Source organism: Ornithodoros turicata, chromosome 4 (assembly GCF_037126465.1).
Source record: "Ornithodoros turicata isolate Travis chromosome 4, ASM3712646v1, whole genome shotgun sequence".
NCBI classification, from domain to species: domain Eukaryota; kingdom Metazoa; phylum Arthropoda; class Arachnida; order Ixodida; family Argasidae; genus Ornithodoros; species Ornithodoros turicata.
In genome coordinates, this window is record NC_088204.1 from 42,744,534 (window position 1) to 42,760,752 (window position 16,219).

Here is a 16,219-nt window from a genome sequence, read left to right on the forward strand (position 1 = left end):
CATGTCTCAATATTGTGTCTCTAGCTTGCTGGCCAAGCGGTGTTTGTATCTTGCGTTTCTGTGGAAAGTTTCGCTACAAGTTTGCATTTCACAGTGACCAACAACTTAGTTGACACATTACCATAAAACGCGGAAAACATCGCCCTTGTCTGAGGTTGATGTTAAGGATGGCCGCAGGTGCGTGTGCGACAACGGTTAAACATTGTGGTAGTTGTGTGTACCCTGAACTGAACAGCTTGCCGAAACGGTTGTCCGAATACCTCTTCTTCTTCGCAAACCTTTGTGTCTTTGTTTGTTTGTAAGAAACAAACTATTCGTTTGAAACCCATATTGAATATATGTCATGCAGATGTTCTTCAGCCCATGGAAATAGATCACGTGGACACGGGATTTCAGTTTCATGCGTTCTTTACAAGTTGGCTTTCGTGGCGAGTCTCTTTACCGTCCCGCCTATTCCACCGCAAAGTCCGTTCTCGTGGGAGATGCCGAAGAAGTTCCAAGCGGCAGCGACACCGAAGTCCTCTTCATGGTAGCAGAGGTTCGCCAAGTTTTTGCGTTTCTTGAACTGGGAAGCAGCTGCACATTCATGCATGACTTGTAACAAGTCGGGCAGAGCTTGTCACCAGGTGCCATGCCAATTGATTTCAACGTTTGGGTAAAGCTGACGGAAAAGCCCTTTGTGCCCCGAACTCTCTTTTTGGATGTTATTGCAAATTGATACTTACTAGTGTAGGGGTAGTATTAGTGGGCACTACATATGCCGTTGACGGTTGCTACGCTGCGCCGAGAACAAGACTGCTGATCCTCGGCAAGGCTTGGAAACTGAATACTCGTGATGCTGTAGAAAGGCTTGGACTTCTGTGGTTCATATGAGCATGATTTCACAATATCAGCATTCTCCTCTTCCAGATTTTCGCGGCGGCTACTGACCGATGTACTCTCCGTCGTGAAGTGTAAAAAGCGAACGGCACATCACCTCAGATTTGGGTGCCCGCATGACTGACTTTGGCGTCATCATAGCTTGCACGTTGCCACGAAGTCGGTGTTCGGCACGTTCAAGGGCGACACATGTCCCTTCAATTTTCCTTTATTCACACACACCTATATGACGTCATAAGCGGGGAACAGCCAAGTGTTGTGGTGGAAACGAGCGACCGGAACTCGGAAACCTCACGTGCGGCGTGGCTAATACACCGCTCTACTTCAAAAAATTGTATATTCCTAACAAGGAAACTACCGCAAACTAGACGCATTGCTCTACACTTTGATACCAAACTTGAGGGTCTAGGCCGTCCGGCAGTTTACTGTTTCGTCGTCTCTACTTGAGCAATTTTACAATAAGACTGACATTTTGGATTTTTTATTAAAAAAATGTCTATACCTAGGGGCTTGAACATTTTTTGAGGTAATGTCCACATTGGGGGATTAACTAAAAAAGAAATATTTTGATATGTGATACGTAACGTGTCATAAAAAAAATCATACAAACCCAAAATTCACCCCCCCCCCCTGCCGGCGCGCTCCTCCACTATGCTCAGCCGCTATGCGGGAAGCGGCCTTAGAGGATGTGAATTCAATGGGAGACAGCGTTTATGCCAATTAACAGCAAAAGAGAATAAAAATGTTAAGATGCCATCGTCTAATACAGAAGACCACCATGCAAAGAACCCCTGAAGACATGAAAGGCACTAGCAGAATATAAACTCAGTGCGCCCTGGCCAAATGAATTTTAATGCATTGCGCCTATGTGGATTACGTCGACTTTTCCGCAGGGCCCATGTTTAGACTACGATTTTTCGACAAAGACAGTCAAATTCTGGAAATGTCATCGCATATTTGTGGTCAGTACGTCCTCCAGGCCACATACCAACCACGGCACGATGTGTGAGTGTTAATCCTGACGCACCCAGGGCCTTCAAAGTTGCGACTCAGACAGGGTTCCCCTCGTAGGCGCTCGACGGACTAAGTCCCAGTATTATCCTAATACGCATACGCTGAGACTGTACGGCCGATCTGAAGGAGTTCGAAAGGCGGACGGTCATTTTTTCCGGTACTCCAAAGGGTTTTGTAGTTTATATCCCTGTTCTATTAAACTATAGAACTTGACAAAATTGTTCATTTGGAGTGCCGTTTTCGAAGCGATTTTGTCAAACGCGATCTCTCAGGGTGCAACTGGGGAACAAGATACGGGGTTCAAACTCCGTATCTAACTTTTACATATACATATTACAAAATCAGCTTATGACATCTTTAATATTATTGCTATATCAAATGATATTAAGCCCCAAAGTTGATGAAATTGACCATTTCACCATTTCGAATGCGGTTTTGGAGGCTATTTTGTCAAACACGACCTCTCAGGGTGCAACAGGGGAACAAGGTACGGGGTTCAAACCCCGTGATCTTAGTCTCAGATATACATCTTATAAGATCAGCTTAGGACATCTTTAATTTATTGTTTTATCAAATGATATTAAGCTCCTAAATTGAAGAAATTGGCCATTTGGCCACTTCGGGTGCCGTTTTGGAGGCAACGCGACCTCTCAGGGTGCAAAAGGGGAAAATGGTACGGGGCTCAAACTCCGCAATCTGGATTTCAAGTATGCATTCTGTAAAACCAGCTCAAGACATTTTTGATATTATTTTTATATCAGATCATATTAAGCCCCAAATTTGATTTTGTTTTTGCCTTCGCGAGTGTCGTTTTGGAAGCAGTTTTCTCAGACGCGACCTCTACATGTACAGGGGAAACAGGTACGCCCTGTCATTACGATTAAATGAGCTCCGCACGTTTTAAAGGGCTCGATCTGCTGCCGAACGTTGCGGTAGCCTCTGTTACAATCCCAGTACAAGCCGTCCATAGTATCTTTTTGGCACCATGATACAAATCATTTGAGTCATTGTAAAGGGCCCTGCTGCCGCCTTTTCCAAATTTTGCGGTAGTCTGCGATACAATCACAGGAGAGGGGCATAACATAAGCCGTCGCGTCTTTGCATGAGTGTAATATGTCTTTGCCACCACGATTAAAGGTGTTTTTGCCCATTTTAAAAGGTTGTGCTGCAGCCTTCTATGGAGTTTGCGGTCGCGTCCGTTATAATTCCAGTAGAAGGGCAACGGCTTAAGCCGTTGCCAAGACGTGCATGACTAACTATGATACAAGTGGTCTCGCCCATTTTGAAGGGCTATGCTGCATCCTTTTCCGATATTTGCGGTCGCCTGTGTTATGATCTCTGTAGAATGGCATAGTATAGGTTATGTATATAAGTCTTTGGCAGCATGACACAAGTGTTTTTGCACGTTTAAGAGGGCTCTGCTGCCACGCTTTCCGAATTTGGCGACCGCCTGTGCTATAACCCCAGCAGAATAGCATTGCACAAGCCACTGCTGACTTTCTTTCGTTTCATGATGCAGGTGAGTGTCGCCCGTTTTAAAAGGCCTTACTGCCGCCGTATCCGAATTTTACGCCCCCCTTTTGCGCAATCCCGGTAGAAAGGCATAGCATAAGCCGTCATGAATATGCCTTTGGTACCATGATACAAGGGGTTTCGTACGTTTTAAAGGACTCTGCTCCTGCCTTTTTCCAAATTTTGTGGTCGCTTCTGTTGCAATCCCAGTAGAAGAGCATCATAAGCCGTTGATAATACCTCTTTGGAACCATGATTAAAGAGGTTTCGCCCGTTCTAAAGGGCTCTGCTTCTGACTTTTACGGATTTTGCGGTTGCCTCCGTTACAATCCCAGTGGGAAGGGTAATAGCATAAGCCGTCACGAATATGCTTTTGGCATCATGATACAAAGGGTTTCACCTGTTCTAAAGGGCTCTGCTGGCGCTTTTTCCAAATTTTGCGGTCACCACTGTTAAAATCGCAGTACAAGGGCCTATAGTATAAGTCGTTGATAATAGCTTCGCTATGCAGAATACATCAGTGACTCTTTGTGGTGTATTCCTTGGATGCCCCTCGTGTCATCGGGGTTGCAGAAAGGTTGCTTTCCTTCCTTTTTTTTTTACTTTTAGCAAAGAAGTTGGCAAGTGATGCAATGTTTCAGAAGAAGACTGTGGGTCATCTCTTGCAGGTAGAGGTGTAAGCGAAGCATGGACTTCTCTGTGCGTGCTGTACTTCGAGAAAAATTGGTTGCTTACCATGAACAGTGAAATTCAAAAGGCTCCGTAAAGGATATGTGTTTTCATGTATGATGTCTTTTCCTCAGACTTTAGCACCAGTGCTCGTAGGTGTCTGCTCCCGTGTAAGTGTTCGGACTGCCGGCGATTTGCCGTGCAAGTTGCCACTTTTGTGCCTCGTATCTTGGCAAGTTTTTTCCTTTCCATATCGTCGCGGCTCTCTCGTGCTGAATTCAGACAGATGGTATCAGCTTTCAGTCCGTTGCGCAACTCGTATCAGCAGTGAAGAGCAACAACAATTTCTTCTTCGTCATTGTTGTTGCGGCTGGCACTATCATCAATGCGCATAGAATAGATGCGGGACCCGACGTAATAAGATGTCTGCGTCATTTCGTGTGGAGCGAACCATGGGGGGGGGGGGGACATGTTTATGGATACATATTTATGGGTATATGCATTTTTGGCCAGGCTGTATTAGGTAATCTCAGAAATTTCAGGGGGGGGGCTGGGGCTGGAGAAATTCAGGGGCAGTGTACACTTTCCTGGAGGGGGGGGGGGGTGATGAAACTCCTGGAAATGACCGCAATCATAGCAAAGTACCTTAGCGTAAAAAATATAGAAAAGAAACAGCTGAGCCGTATAGTTATTAGGCATTCGCATATAGAATTCATCAATGAAAAACTTCACTTGATACACGAACAGAAACAAATGAGCTGCCTTTCCAAATGAAACACTCAAAATTTGAAACACGTTTCAAGTTCTTCGTACATAGTTCTTCACGAATGATTATCCCAACGTTCAGGAGCACTGAAATTGTCGGTTTACACAATATATTGCGGATTATGCTTACATTTGCAACGCGAAAAGTAAAAATAAGAGAAAGAGAAATAATTCAAAATTTTCACACAATGACCCTCGTGCATAACTGCTCCATCTCTTTTTTTTTTTTTCAATTTTCTCTCTGCGCCTCTCTGCGCTCCGTATGGTATAGTTTTTCGCGCATAATATCCGGAGGGCTGCTGCTATGCTGCAAGCCCATAAACTTAGTGTAACAATTAAGATGATGCCATTCTCTGGACTTGTCTTCACTATTACTTCTTAATTATCGTATTACTTACTGTTTAGTTTATCAAAATGCACGTTCAGACCAGGTCGCTATAACTACTTGTTGTGGTTCACGGGTCACAAGAACTGCTCGAATGAGTATGTACTTCCTAAGATCGCCAGGAGCAGCACTGCATCGAGCAAGAGTAAAAACAAGGCCTGAAAACCTGGTTTCTTTCCGAATTCTTCATTGTTGGGGAGGTCAGCTTTATTCTATTTAGTGGTCAAGAGCCCAAGGGGCACAGAGTAGCTGACTGCAAGCAACGCACATGCGGCCCGCGTGTGTGTGAGGCCCCTGGTTAGCCTGATCTAAGCGTTGATTCATCTTCATCGAGAAATAAATAATGTACTCAAGGGGGCGTGGCACTTGTTTATCGCTATCTCCACATCTACTCAAGAATCCATACAATACCATGGATCCATACAAATGGTTATACATACAATAAACATTGGAGATCAAGTTGTTATAGGCTGGAATTGAAGGAAGGGGTCGCACAATCAAACCGCGTTATTGTTGTTTCGTTTATCTAAACGCGCTGATTGCTATGCAATTTAGTTTTGGAGCACCTTATATTTTCCACGCATAACTATGCTAGTGAATACAACAGACATCTGTCGACGTCCGTACGCCGCTCATAGCCACAGTTACTTCGCGGCGCTAACACGCAATTTAAAAAAAACTGATGACAACAAGCTTCGTACGCTGGATCACGTTACGGAAATGTTTCCTTTCCAGGCGGGGAGCGGCAGACATGGATTGTCATTCAGAGATGCGATAACACATCACCGAACGCGTTTCAAAATGGACACCCACAAAAAAGCTCATTTTCATGTTACGAGGGTGGTTCCATAAGTTTCCGGCCCGACCAACTTTTAATAGTCATAGAGACGAAACAAGTGTATCACTTTTCGACGTAGTCACCCTTACCTTCGATTCACTTTTGACACCTTTCAACCAGCATTCTTATACCCTTGAAAAAATAGTCCGAAGTTTTGTCCGCAAAATGCTGGAAAACTGCCTTTTGCACCTCACTGTCGTTTTGAAATCTCCGTCCTCTGAGATCCCTCTTCAAGTTTGAGAACAGGAAGTAGTCACTCGGTGCCAAGTCTGGACTGTAGGGTGGGTGGTGGATTTCTTCGAAGCCGCACTCCTTCAGTGCAGCCTTGGCAACAGAAGCCGTGTGGACAGGAAGGGCATTGTCCTGGAGCAACCGGACACCTCGACTCAACCTGCCGCGCCTCTTTTCCTTGATGGCGTCCCGCAGTCGGTGCAGGAGTGAAGCATAATAGGTCGCATTCACTGTGGTGTTCCTCTCTTTGAAGTCGATGAGGAGGATCCCGTGACAATCCCAAAATATTGTTGCCATGATCTTCTTTGTGGATTGTGTGACCTTGGCTTTTCTTGGGGGTGCTTCTCCTGGTTCGCGCCATTCCATCGACTCCTTTTTCGAAAGGGTATCAAGTAGAGCACCATAGTCTCATCCCCTGTGACAATTGACTTCAATATTTCTTCTTCGTTCTCTTGACAGAGCTCCAAAAACTCTGGCACAGACGACGCGCTGCTGCTATTGAACTGACGAGAGAAGTCGTGGCACCCATCTCGCACTGACCTTTTTCATGTGAAGGCCCCCGCCGATGATGCGAAAAACGGTTGTTTTGGAAAGCACCAGCCTTTCTGAGATCTCCTTCACCTTCAGACGACTGTCGCTCAGCACTTCCTCCTCGACAAGAGACAAATTTTCTTGTGTCACCACTTCCACTGGACGACCGTCGCGTGGATCATCTTCAATGGACTCTCGCCCGAGTCGAAACTGCTTAGCCCAGTATTTTACCGTTGTGTACAAGTTGTCCAGTCGCGCTTCAATTTCCTTAGGCGAAAGTCACTTTTTTGTCAAGAATTTTATCACAGCGCGGTACTCGATTTTTTCCATTTTAACTGAAGAGTGCACCCTGGCTGTTGGAAATGCCGCTCTCCAACCTACAAAAGCATGGAGAGGGTTGAGGGTGGTGCTCCGGCCCTCCAACAGATGGTGCCGCGCGTCCTTAATCGCATTTTCAAATTCGCGCGCATTTTCTACCTCGCGCCGGAAACTTATGGAACGACCCTCGTATTTTGGTTTTGTCACTGATTTTCCTTTTCCACACTTCAGCCAATCAAATTTTCTTGCTTCCGGAAGGCAAAATCTGACATGGGGCTTTAAATTAGAAACTGCAACATCTGTTGTAATTGTGTGTAATTGTAATATTACAATTAATGTAATTAATTGTAATAACGTGTAATTGTAATTGTAACATGTGTTGTTGTAAATTGCCTTGTGACCTATCCACCTGCGACTATACCCACAGGTATGGGTAAACAGCATTGTAAATACACTAAAATAAAATTCACTCTCTGTTCTCTACTTCTTCACCGCCTCGTGTGTCGGCGACCTTCTGTAGCCACTGCAGGGATTTGGGAATACACACGCCTTCGATTCTGAATATATTTAGATCTGCACCAAAATTTCTGGTCCAACGAAGTCGCGTTTGACCAAATCATTGCCAAGATAGCACTCGCAGACGCCAAATTGTCCATATCTTCCACTTCATTTCGTAATAACTCTTGCTATAAACGTGGTATCGAAGATGTCATCATTTAATTACGTTGTCTGTATATCCATGCTATATATATCTATATATAGCATGCTATATATATTTATATATAGCATGCATATATCTATGCTTAATAGCTATGAGTCCGCGGCCCATACCTGCTTCCCTTGCTACAGCCTGCGAAGTAGCGTTTGGTCAAATCGTTCATTTTCAAGCGACCAAAGAACAAACAGGAGACAAGATCACACACAAGTCACTGTGTTGTTGTTTCGTGTTTGTTCTTTGGTCGCTTGTGGATTTACACCAACCAGCCCGATCTATATACTTCAGACATTTTGTCAAATCGTCGCCCAACTAGCACTCACTGGCGCCAAATTGTCAATTTCCTCTATATGAGCTCGTAATAACTCTTGATACCAACTTGATATTGACGATATCATCATGTACTGACAAAATATCGTACGGCTTGCTGTACATATCGGCAACACGAAGCGCACGAACCGTCGGCGCTACAGTCCGCCCTCGAGATTGTTTCCGTCATTTGCCATATCGCGGCAGCAGTTTTCTTTTTTTAGCGCCAAATGGCGACTTCACCAAGTGCCCGTTTCCACACATTCATCATATCACGAAGCAGCGTCATTTTCTGTGGATTCGTGTAAATCCCAAATGCGTTTCCTGATTAGGGCAAGGTAACACTACCTGAGCTATGCACAATTCGGAGTTACCCGTGGTGAGTGCAAGAGTTCCGTACAGACAAATGCTGTCCATCACACATTATTCCGCAGGGTGCTTTTCTTGTTAAAATTTTTGACATATTGAACTTTCTAGAGAGTACACAATACAAGACGATGAACACCACAGAAAATCATAAGCATCAGTGCCCTAACCATGCGTAGCACAAGACCACGAGCCTTAGGGGATGTAGCATCGGCGAAAGCGAGCACAGGCATTCGTAACACCAGGAAAAGTAGGTCCCGTAGTCGGCTTGCTGCGTGGTCGACTTTTCCCATGTGCAAGAGATGGCGTCCTCGGAGTACCTGTCCACGCTTGTCCACCCCTTGGTCATTCAGGGGTTCACCTATTTCATCGGAATCCCACTGGCCGTGTCGCCTGTGTACCTGTTCACGAAGAAATACTGAACAATGTAATATTCATTTGACAAATACGCGACGTAAACGCTATAGTAACAAAATGTAGTCAGGAGATGCAAATTGTGCGTGAATTGTGTTCTTCCAATGTGAACACGAACGCGAAGCTCCACGCATACCCACGCCTGCCGTACTCACTAAGCTGGATGACGGTGGGCTCTGTATTCACATAAGCCATGTTATGCCTGAGATTGGTGGTTGTGGAAGCAAACTGTACTGCTTGCTTGCAGCACAATGTCCACGCACCTTATACTCATTAGCCTTCGCAAATACGAATAACAAATTGTGAGCTGCACGTGCACAGCACTATCCCAAGTATGCACACTTTTCCGCGATATAAGGCAGGTACAGGATAGGTTACCCATGTATTCTGCCCCCCCCCCCCCCCCGCAAAACAAAAAGTGCAAAGTTCAGGATCTCATCAAGCGCACTGACGAAACTTCATTTCTTTCGGACCTGATAAGGCTTGGTACCCTATGCTAAAACGGTAGATCTATTTTCGAAAATTATGTGGGTATCCAAACTCGCCTCAACTTGCGTCACCATTGTGCGGCGCGACAGGTTATGAAGGAGCTAACGCCACAAAAAAGAAGTAAAATAATACACATCGCTAAGTGTGACATTCTATTCAGCTACGATATTTGGGTCCAAAACTGGAATTTTTCATAGAGAAACGCAAAGCTGGCGGTTGCAGCCAAAACGCTGTCAATGCTGTCCATCCCCGACTCTTTTTTTTTTTTTTTTTTCGTTAAGCTTCAAGGAAGCCACCGCGCGCTGCATGTGCATGTAATGCTTGTATCTTTGAAATGAAATAAATTTTGTACACAAAGTGACAACCACGGTTACCGCTTGATGGTGTCGCAAGCGCAAGGTGCTTGCATTTCGGGTTGCGGTGGGGAAGCCCTATTCTAAACTTCTCTCACTTTGACTTCATTTGCGTCTGCTGTGCGCCTCGTCCATTGAGCTCGCGAAAACTGCGCCCTTTTTTTTTTCGGAAGCCGCATTATCACGATTTCATTGTCTGCGCCGCTTGCGTCAGAAGCTCGAGTGCTCATTGGCTGTATCTTCTAGTTAGGTCCAGGGTTGTTAGGATTTAATTGACATGGATGTGTCCAGCTTTTTTTATACACTCAATTTAACCGGATCTTTTTGGATTTTATCCATCGTGAAACAGACTCATAAAATCAACATTCGTTGAAAAGCCGTTTCTTTTTTTTTTTTTTTCTCTCCAAGTGCCGCCTCATGCGTCGAGATGAGCTTTAATAACTTGCGGGAACAAAAACAACTGCATCGAGTGACACTATCGCAATCTGTTTCCAGGACGCAAGAGGCGGCACTGTGCTCCTTCACCCTCTCACGTTGGGACGGAAGGGAAGACGCGGCAAAAAAAAAAAAACACGGCGAAACACGTGTCCTCTGGTGCTGTCGCATCATTCCATGAGTATCTGTTTCTCTGCGTGCAGCCATAGAAGCTATCTTAATCTGTAAGTTCAAATTTTAAACACGTCTAGTGTCATTTACTTGTTTCTTTAGTGGCTTTTCCCCCTCATTATAATTCACTGGCTTGCACTGTGGCATTGAGGAATGCTCAGTCACCCTCCCAGTGTATATCGCTCGCTGAGCGACCCCTGGTTCGCCAATTCCGAACGATGCGCAGCTACCCAGAGCTGACGAGCCGCAAACACGGCGAAACACGTGTCCTCTGGTGCTGTCGCATCCTTCCATGAGTATCTGTTTCTCTGCGTGCAGCCATAGAAGCCATCTTAATCTGTAATTTTGAATTTCAAACACATCTAGTGTCATTTACTTGTTTCTTTAATGGCTTTTCCCCCCTCATTATATATATATATATATATATATATATATATATATATAAATTGCAGAAGATGAAAAATCAAACAGCCGCGACGTGGAATATGAGCGAAAGGAAAGGGGACACAGCGACGGATTTGAGGTGTTAATAGTGTCACGAAGCGAAATGGGCCGGCGAGTCGTCGAATAAGCAGCAAACGGTTTATTAGACTACTTGGTAGCAAAACACAAGAGTGATAGCTCTCTGAACACAACTGAGTCCAAAGAATGAATGCTCCAGCTTGGAGCGCACAAGCATTTAAGCGTCGCGCCGAAAAGTCTAGAAACAGCACGTGCGTTTGCTCGAGAGTAGGCGATGTGTCTGGAAGCTTCTTGCTTCTTCTTCAGCATGCAACGGGATGAGATGTATCGTTTCGTGCCTGCCCTGGAAGTTTCGCGATGATGATTCGTGGCAATAGAATACAAACAAAGGTTTATTTTACATAATTAAAACATTATTTAGGAAAATAGGGAAGTGTCGACATTTCGGAGGGAAGCTCCTCCTTCTTCGGGACAGAAGAGGCAACAAGACTGTCCAAGGCCTTTATGGATTCCGCTTGCTGACGTAATCTTGTGTATTCGCGCCACCTGGCGTTCGTCGATGAGTCACGTTCTGGAAGGTTCGTTTGTCGCTGTCCGGTGTGGTGTCACTGCCCTGACGTTCCGGGATCTTCTGAAGTCAGAGCTGGGGGTCATCGTCTTTTTTCCAAAGGCGTCGTCCGTGGTGAAATCATTATCTGGGAGTCCTGGGTTTAGGTCATCGTGTCTGGGAGCCTTAGGTGGCCTCCTCGGGAAGTCGTCGTTTGGGGCGTTGTTGTTCTCGTGGCCCTGTTGCTTCATCAATAGTCCATGTAAGGCGAAGTCATCTATGAGGTTTTTCCGTAGCATTGTCCGTAGTGCGGGGATGTCGTCCATCCATATCTGAAAAAGAAGAAGAATGTGAATTGTTTAAGTTTCTAACTGTTGACAGTACACCGGGATCTTCATTGATTGCGGATTTAAACTTATAAATCAAATATGACTCGCGTTGTTCTCTGCATCTGTCAGAATTGAAATTTGATTCAAGAATAAAAAGGGAGACGTCATTTATTGAGTGTCCGGGCTGTTTGAAATGGCGGGAAACAGGAAGCTTCGGCTTCTTGCTAACGTCTGATCTGTGGTTATTAAACCTGATTCTGAAGGATGTTTTACTTTGTCCCACATACTGACATTCACATGCTTTACACTGAATGACGTAGATGATGTTAGAGGAATTACAGTCAAAATCTCCGTTGATTTTGATGGAAAAATTCGAATTTGTACTTTTGACAACCTGGGTACTTTGCATTAGCTTGCAGATTTGACATCGGCTGCCGCCACAAGGGCGACAGCCGGTCAGAGAAGCATGCGGTTTGTTAACTCTCTCGGTTTGTTAACTCTCTGACCGGCTGTCGCCCTTGTGGCGGCAGCCGATGTCACATCTGCAAGCTAATGCAAAGTACCCAGATTGTCAAAAGTACAAATTCGAATTTTTCCATCAAAATCAACGGAGATTTTGACTGTAATTCCTCTAACATCATCTACGTCATTCAGTGTAAAGCATGTGAATGTCAGTATGTGGGACAAAGTAAAACATCCTTCAGAATCAGGTTTAATAACCACAGATCAGACGTTAGCAAGAAGCCGAAGCTTCCTGTTTCCCGCCATTTCAAACAGCCCGGACACTCAATAAATGACGTCTCCCTTTTTATTCTTGAATCAAATTTCAATTCTGACAGATGCAGAGAACAACGCGAGTCATATTTGATTTATAAGTTTAAATCCGCAATCAATGAAGATCCCGGTGTACTGTCAACAGTTAGAAACTTAAACAATTAGCTATCCTCCGTCTCGCCGTGTTCTTCTTCTCTTTCAGATATGGCTGGAGGACATCCCCGCACTACGGACAATGCTACGGAAAAACCCCATAGATGACTTCGCCTTACATGGACTATTGATGAAGCAACAGGGCCACGAGAACAACAACGCCCCAAACGACGACTTCCCGAGGAGGCCACCTAAGGCTCCCAGACACGATGACCTAAACCCCGGACTCCCAGATAATGATTTCACCACGGACGACGCCTTTGGAAGAAAGACGATTACCCCCAGCTCTGACCTCAGAAGATCCCAGAACGTCAGGGCAGTGACACCACACCGGACAGCGACAAACGAACCTTCCAGAACGTGACTCATCGATGAACGCCAGGTGGCGCGAATACACAAGATTACGTCAGCAAGCTGAATTCATAAAGGCCTTGGACAGTCTTGTTGCCTCTTCTGTCCCGAAGAAGGAGGAGCTTCCCTCCGAAGCGTCAACACTTCCCCATTTTCCTAAATAATGTTTTAATTATGTAAAATAAACCTTTGTTTGTATTCTATTAACACCTCAAATCCGTCGCTGTGTCCCTTTTCCTTTCGCTTATATATATATATATATATATATATATATATACAGGGTGTCCCAGAAAACGTGTCATTGAATTATAATAAAAAAACTACACCACCTAGAGTCATGCGGTCAATGGCATTTGTTCTTACTGGGTTTTTGTCACCTCCTCATGTGAATGTCGTGTAACGTAAGTTTAATTATGTAAATTTTTGCGAGCTTAAGTGGGAAATTTGCCTAGTAAAGGTCATTTTTTACCCCACCAATGTGAAGAGCGTGTCTAATTTAGTCAAATTAATGATAATTGACAGGGATATTCAGGAGCTATCCCGTCGGGAAAAATAGCCGAACATCATGCTCTACGGAGGTCGCACAGAATAGCGCACGACGAATTTTTCAGCGCAATCTTGGTAAATCCGACGAAAGGAGGTTGGAAACCCAGCCCTCCCCGACATCGCAGAAAGAGATAAAACAGGCACGGCTTATCACGTCCGACTTTCGCTGGGATAATGCTTTCCCTCTCCCAAGTTTAGGAACTGTTACTTTTTGTACTATCACTTTGTGGGCTGGCTTCGGAACCTCCTTTCGTCGCACTGAGAGCGATTGCGCTCAAAAAGTCATTGCGCGCTATGGTCCGTGCTCCGAAAAGCATGATATTCGGCTATTTTTTCCGATGGGATAGCTCGTGAATATCACTGTGAATTATCATGAATTTGAGTGAATTCGGCACGCTCTTCATATTGGTGGGGTAAAAAAGTGACCTTTACTTGGCAAATTTCCGAGTTCAGTTAGCGCATATATACATAATTAAACTTGGAGTACATGACATTCACATTAGGAGATGGCAAAAACCTAATAAGAACAAATGCTGTTGACCGCATGATTCTAGGTGGCGTGGTTTTTTTTATTATAATTCAATGACACGTTTTCTGGGACACCCAGTATATACTCATGGAACTGTGACGGTTTGAGGATTTGCTTCTGGGAGAGGTGAAATGGCTTTCCCGGGGGAGGCAACTGTAACACGATACGACCCGCCTTGCGCGAAGTTGCAGTGCCAAGGGGGCCATGAGGACTCGTCCGGCAAACGTTCGGCCACATGTTTTCGGGTGCTCCCGGTGTCCGGTTTCAACACAGCGTCCGCGAAGAGTGTCTAAAAATAAAGAGCAAAAAGAAGAGCCCGCGAAAACGAAGGAAGTGGCAGTGGGCGGTTGGTTCGGACACGGAAAGGAAGCATAGAGAACGCTGCGACTGATCGCCAGAACCGAGGTTCAGCGGCCAGTAAGTAGCTGTAGTTTTCTCCTGAATCGGCCACCGCCCCGTAATTCGAAGGACGTCATAACCCAGGACTGAGAATTCTTGGAGAAGCGTCTCATCTTTTGTCGACGCCGGGATCCTCGCTTCAGCCAGTCATCGGCCCCTACGCTTCGGACGTGAATCTCGCCCCAAATCCAGGATTCATCGCCGTGTGACGAGAGACGACGCACTCGGTGAGAGCACTGACTTTGTCACCGTGCCGAGGTCCTCTTTAGGTTAGGGAACGCCATAGTAGATCTGTCTGAGCATTTTTATCGTCTATATCGTGTATCGCATTTGCCACATTAAATGGTTGTTATTCCTTCTCGCCTCTGCGGGTGCCCACGCGTTGAGTGTATCCCCTTTTTTTCGGTAATTTTGTGCTCCGTCCCCCTTACGGCTACGGCAAGGGACGTCACAATTGGTGGCAGCGGTGGGATCGCTCCTGTGAGTCCGCAGAGGAAACCGTTCGAGACCCCCCTTTGCCCTCGAGCGGGGAGGAGGAATGCCATCCTTTAGATCTGTGCTGTAGCGCGTCATAGAGTGCCCGCTGTAATGTTATTTGTGCGGAAGAAATTATACAGGTTGCAGGCTGCACCGTTGAGCGTCGTAGAATACCCGTGGCGACATGGTTCGCACGGATGGAATGTTAGAAGCTGTTTAGCTGCATTTTTGAGCGTCGTAGAGTACCCGTTGCGACGTGGTTCGCGCGGATGGAACGTTAGAGGTTGATTAGCTGCATTGCTGCGTGTCGTAGAGTACCCGTCGCGACGTTATTCGCACGGACGGATTTGAAGTTGTGAGATGCAGCGTTGAGCATTGTAGAGTACCCGTGGCGACGTGGTTCGCACGGATGAAATGTTAGAATTTGTTTAGCCGCATTGCAGGGTACCCGTCGCGACGTTATTCGCACGGATGGAAGGTACAGTTTACGGAACTGTAATGTTGCAGTAGCGTAGAGAATAGCCTGGCTGCAAGTAGGCAGACCGGATGACCATGTGAAGTTCGGTAGCCGCACATCCGACTTATTGTGGATGCAGCGAGGTGATTTGACTGAACTATGACGCATTTGTTCGAATGTGGCTCATTGTGGGAAGTTGTCCACAAGTAATTTGATGATGTTGTGAATATTTGTTGCTCATTGTGTGATAGTTAAGTGTGTATATTGCGCGTCATATAAGTCGGAGACAGTACGTATCTGAAGTGTGGTTTGCGTGTAATCTGTGAATGGTGAATCTATTGTTTCGTTCTATGGTTATCGAGGCGTTTGCGCCTGCTCTTAATTGTTTCATCTGTTGCGCGACCGTGCAGGTTCATTGTATTATCCAGTTTTCAGTTCAGTTTTGTTGTTGGACCTAGCACAGGACAATGGACATTTTCGTGAGTGTGTGAATTTTATTTCGTGATTCGGCTGTGCATTGTGCGTGTTTTGTGAAGAATGTAGCCGAACTTTTGTGGTGGTCGACGCAACGATTTGTACTGTTTGGTGTGTATTTTGCGGATTTTCACTTTATGAAAATCCTTTCTTTCAGGGGTGAGCGAGTGTGACGGTCCGAGTTTCTTGATAAAATCGGTTTCACAGACTTTTTCCAATTATCTGGCATCAAAGGGACAGCGCGCCCTGTTACTTCCAAACGGTTGCGAGAGCTCGTGTTCCCCCTCAGTTGAAAACCATAAAACTTTAGTTGGCATGTGCGCAGTC

The 16,219-nt window shown here is 45.4% G+C and overlaps 1 protein-coding gene across 3 annotated transcripts in view; it reads right to left on the reverse strand.

Moving 5' to 3' along the window:
- Positions 1-16,219, reverse strand: part of LOC135393060 (lysosomal alpha-mannosidase-like) — a 492,848-nt gene that overhangs the window by 12,957 nt on the left and 463,672 nt on the right. For all 3 annotated transcript variants that reach the window (XM_064623632.1, XM_064623631.1, XM_064623633.1), the window contains one exon: positions 8,703-8,933. In XM_064623632.1, the coding sequence (XP_064479702.1) occupies positions 8,703-8,933 (231 nt within the window). The remainder of the gene's footprint in view (positions 1-8,702; positions 8,934-16,219) is intronic.